This window comes from Dipodomys ordii, unplaced genomic scaffold (assembly GCF_000151885.1).
Source record: "Dipodomys ordii isolate 6190 unplaced genomic scaffold, Dord_2.0 Scaffold13434, whole genome shotgun sequence".
Classification (NCBI taxonomy): domain Eukaryota; kingdom Metazoa; phylum Chordata; class Mammalia; order Rodentia; family Heteromyidae; genus Dipodomys; species Dipodomys ordii.
In genome coordinates this window covers 1-3,878 of record NW_012280646.1, presented here as the reverse complement: position 1 = coordinate 3,878, position 3,878 = coordinate 1, and the positions used below count along the sequence as shown (strand labels likewise).

Sequence of the window (3,878 nt, the reverse complement as noted above, 5' to 3'; positions counted from 1 at the left end):
TCTTCAGCTCAAGGCGAGCGCTCTACCACTTGAGCTACAGCGCCACTTCCGGTTTTCTGGTGGTTTATTGGAGATAGGAGTCTCACAGTCTCTCCTGCCTGGGCTGGCTTTGAACCGCGATCCTCAGATCTCAGCCTCCTGAGTAGCTAGGATTCTAATAGGAACTTTTTTGACAAAAGTTATTTGCATGGTGCCTCTGCATCATTTTATAAGCTAAAGCATAGCTCAGAACCTGGCTTCAGGCTTTTCACTTAGCAACATCATTTTGCCTTGACTTAAGACTACATCCCAGCATTCATTGGATGCTTTATTTTGGGTAGGTCTTGAATCAAACCCCAGCCACAAAAAAGTTAAAAGCAGACATGCTTTGTGTTGTACAGATACTATTTACTACCCAAAATACAAAGCTGTCACGTACTCTTCACTATTTAAATAGTCTTGGGCTAATAGCTGGAGAATTTTCATAGGCAAATTCTTCTGTATGTGTAGGGTCATTAAACACGCCAATAAAATCTATTTCCAGGAAGAAGGGACCATCCACTTTATCAGCCAGGGTAAATCCTATAGATGCGATCTAAATTTAAAATAGAGAAATTGATTAAAATCTCATACACTGATGCACCAATACTGCTCCTGGGGTTTTCAAATCTCAGGAGATAATGACTCACTGGGGTCTTTATGCCTCAGCCCTCATCAAGCCCAAGATGATTATAATGATGCTTCTCTCTACGTCCAACTGATGCTGGGGACAGGTGGCTCACGCCTATAAATCCTAGCTAATCAGAGGCTGAGATCTGAGGATCATGGTTCGAAGCCAGCTTAGGCAGAAAAGTATGTGAGACTCATCTCCAATTAACCACAGAAAAAGCTGGAAGTGGTGCTGTGGCTCAAGTGACAAAGCCTTGAACAAAAGCAGCTCAGAGACAGTGCTTAGGCCCAGAGTTCAAGCCCCAGGACCAGCAACAAAACAAACATGGATGCCTGATGGAGATTCTTTGAAGTTTTCCTGAACTCGTGCGCGCGCGTGCGTGCGTGCGTGCGTGCGTGTGTGTGTGTGTGTGTGTGGTATTAGGTTTGAAATCAGAACCTTGCGCTTGATAGTTAATGGGACACTGCTGAGCCACCTCCAGCCCTATTTTTCAATGGTTAGTTTTAGGATAGGGTTTCAGTTCCCACCTGAGCACACACCTAAGCTGCAATCCATCTACTCTAGGCTCCTGTGGTCACTGGGATCACAGTCACGCCCCACTAGGGGGTCTCATTAACTTTTCTTGAACTGTGATCCTCCTGATCTCAGCATGCCAAGTTGTTTGGATTACAAGCATGAGCCATCAGTGCTTGGCCTGAACTCTTAATTTAACCTGCTAAAATAAAATTCATATGTGCTGAAGAGATGAACACTCCTGTAGATAGGGACTTCACATAAAATAGCACCGACACATAAGATTGGTCTGAGAATCTATCTGGGCAAAACAGAGGTCGCCCTAAGTGGGAATTTTCATGTCTCATCCACCAGCCTTCTAAATGGGAAGACATGGCTCAGCAGCAAGACTGCCTGCCTAGCAAGTACTTCCATAAAAAGAGTTAAAGAAAATACAGGGGTGGGGGGGAGGGACTGAACTTATTCACACAGGAGTTGTGTTTTACTAAAGCTGATGTCCTGAGTGAAAGGAACTAGAAAGTGTTACCTTGTCCAGCATAAGTGGGGTCTGGACATCCCGGATTCTTCCTTGGTTCGAGAAGAAAAATTTGGAAAAAGGAATCTGAAATAAAAGATCCATTTCATTTTATAGCTAGAACATAATCAAGATTTGTATGGAATTGCAATGATTAAAATAAAGTTCACTTTTAAATTATATAAACTGCAAGTTATAGCTACTGGGAGGACTGAGGCAAGAGAACTGATTGAGCTTTACAGGTTCAAGACCACCCCCAGCTCTCCCCCAGCAACATAGCAAGACCATCCAGACAAGAAATTTGGTTTCTTTTTCTTTGAAATATTGGGACTCAAACCCCGGGTCTTGCCTTTCCTAGCTAAAGTGCTCTACCACTGAGCTACATCCCCATCCCAAATAAATAATATATGCAGTTATAAAAAGTGGCTAGCCATCTGTCTCAAAGACACAATTTTCCTTCTTTTACTCTCCCTCTCTTTCTCTCTCCCTCCTTCTCCCTTTTTCCCCCACCCCCTCTTTCTTCAGTCCTGGGGCTTGAAATCAGCCTGGGTGCTGTCCATGAGCTTTTTCTGTTTATGTGGTACTGAGGGTTTCATGCATGCTAGGCAAGAACTCTACCACTAAGTCAGATTCTCAGCGCCTGGCTAAAATTTTAAAATATGAAATAACTATGAAATCCCTGTAACCTACCTACTCAGGCTAAGATCTTAGTATCACACTTGGAAGCCAGCCTGGGCAGAAAGTCCTTACGATTCTGATCTCCAAATAACCATCCAAAAGCCACAAGTGGAGCAGTAGCTCAAGTGGTAAAGCACTAGCCTTGAGCAAAAAAGCTGAGGGACAGCATCTAGTCCCTAAGTTCAAGCTTTAGGACCTGCCCACACACAAAAAAGGTCAGACTAGAAGCATGGCTCAAACGGTAGAGTGCTAGCTGTGAGCAAAAAAGCACAGAAAGAGGACAAGTCCCTAAGTTTAAGCCACAATACTAGTAGGTGTTTGTGTGTGTGTGCATGCACACACAATCAGTAGTTAATAAGCTAACATATTAATCAAAGAACAAGTCATGTATGTCTTTCAAGTCCTCTTCCATCCTTTTATATACTCTACCCTGATCTTCCAAAAAGTATTAGTAAGAGAAAGGAAACTACAATGTAACCATAACTGAAAGATCTCACTTTCATAAACAGTGAAGACTTGTGCTGTTACCTTGACCTCCTGCCAGTAGGGTCCCCCACGGGTGAACATGAAGTAACTGTACATCTGATTGCTCCTCTGGATAAAGTCTGTGTCCTGCCTGATATTCACCATCCAAGGCCGTCCATCCCCGCGGATGCGGAGATATAGCGTATTGAACCAAGACCAGTCATGAGGTTGTTTCCTCTCAAAAGAGCCCTAAGGTACAAAAAGACAAGTTCATTTTGCTTCATTCTCTTCTGTTAGCAAAATGTTTTTTTTTTTTTTTGTCGGTCATGGGTCTTGAACTCTGGGCCTGGGTGATGTCTTTGGGCTCTTCAGCTCAAGGCGAGCACTCTACCACTTGAACCACAGCGCCACTTCTGGTTTTCTGGTGGTTAATTAGAGATAAGGGTCTCATGGACACTCCTGCCTGAGCTGGCTTTGATCTGCGATCCTCAGATCTCAGCTTCCTAAATAGCTAGGATTACAGGCATGAGCCACCAGTACCTGGCAACAAAATGTTTTTCACAAATTTACAGCATCATGAGTACCTGCTAACTATCTACCTTTATAGACTTCCTATTGCTAAACTTGGTGATTTTTAAGCATGAAATATATATTCTAAATGTATATATATTCTAAAGTAATGTTCAAGACATGATGGTCCTGAGTTCCTTGGAATGGGTACTGTCTGGTCTGCCTGGTGTTTGCTAAGTGGAAGTGAAGGTCCCTTTTTTTCCCCTGGTTCTTAGAAAAACAAATCTTGAGTGGCCCGTTGTGTGGCAAGTACCTTCTAGTCCGAAAACTGCAGAAAACTGAGATAGAGACAAAGGGATCAAAAGTTTGGGGCCTGCCCAGGAAGTTATTGAGAACTTCTTTCAAAATAGAAAGAGCCATGAGGGCTGGGAAGGTGGCTCAGTAGTAGACCACTTGCCTTGCATGCCTGAGGCCCTGGGTTTGATTCCTCAGCACCACATAAGCAAAAAGAAAAAAGCTGGAAGTGGCGCTGTGGCTCAAGTGGTAGAG

At 43.5% G+C, this 3,878-nt stretch overlaps 1 protein-coding gene across 1 annotated transcript; it reads right to left on the bottom strand.

Moving 5' to 3' along the window:
* Positions 1-294: 294 nt before the first annotated feature.
* On the bottom strand, positions 295-3,071 carry LOC106002545 (complex I intermediate-associated protein 30, mitochondrial-like; the record flags this gene model as incomplete). Its single annotated transcript, XM_013037406.1, is given in 3 exon segments — positions 295-574; positions 1,689-1,763; positions 2,883-3,071. Coding segments are annotated over 3 exon segments (414 nt in total), but the record flags the coding sequence as incomplete, so codon positions are not given.
* Between the last annotated feature and the right edge of the window lie 807 nt (positions 3,072-3,878).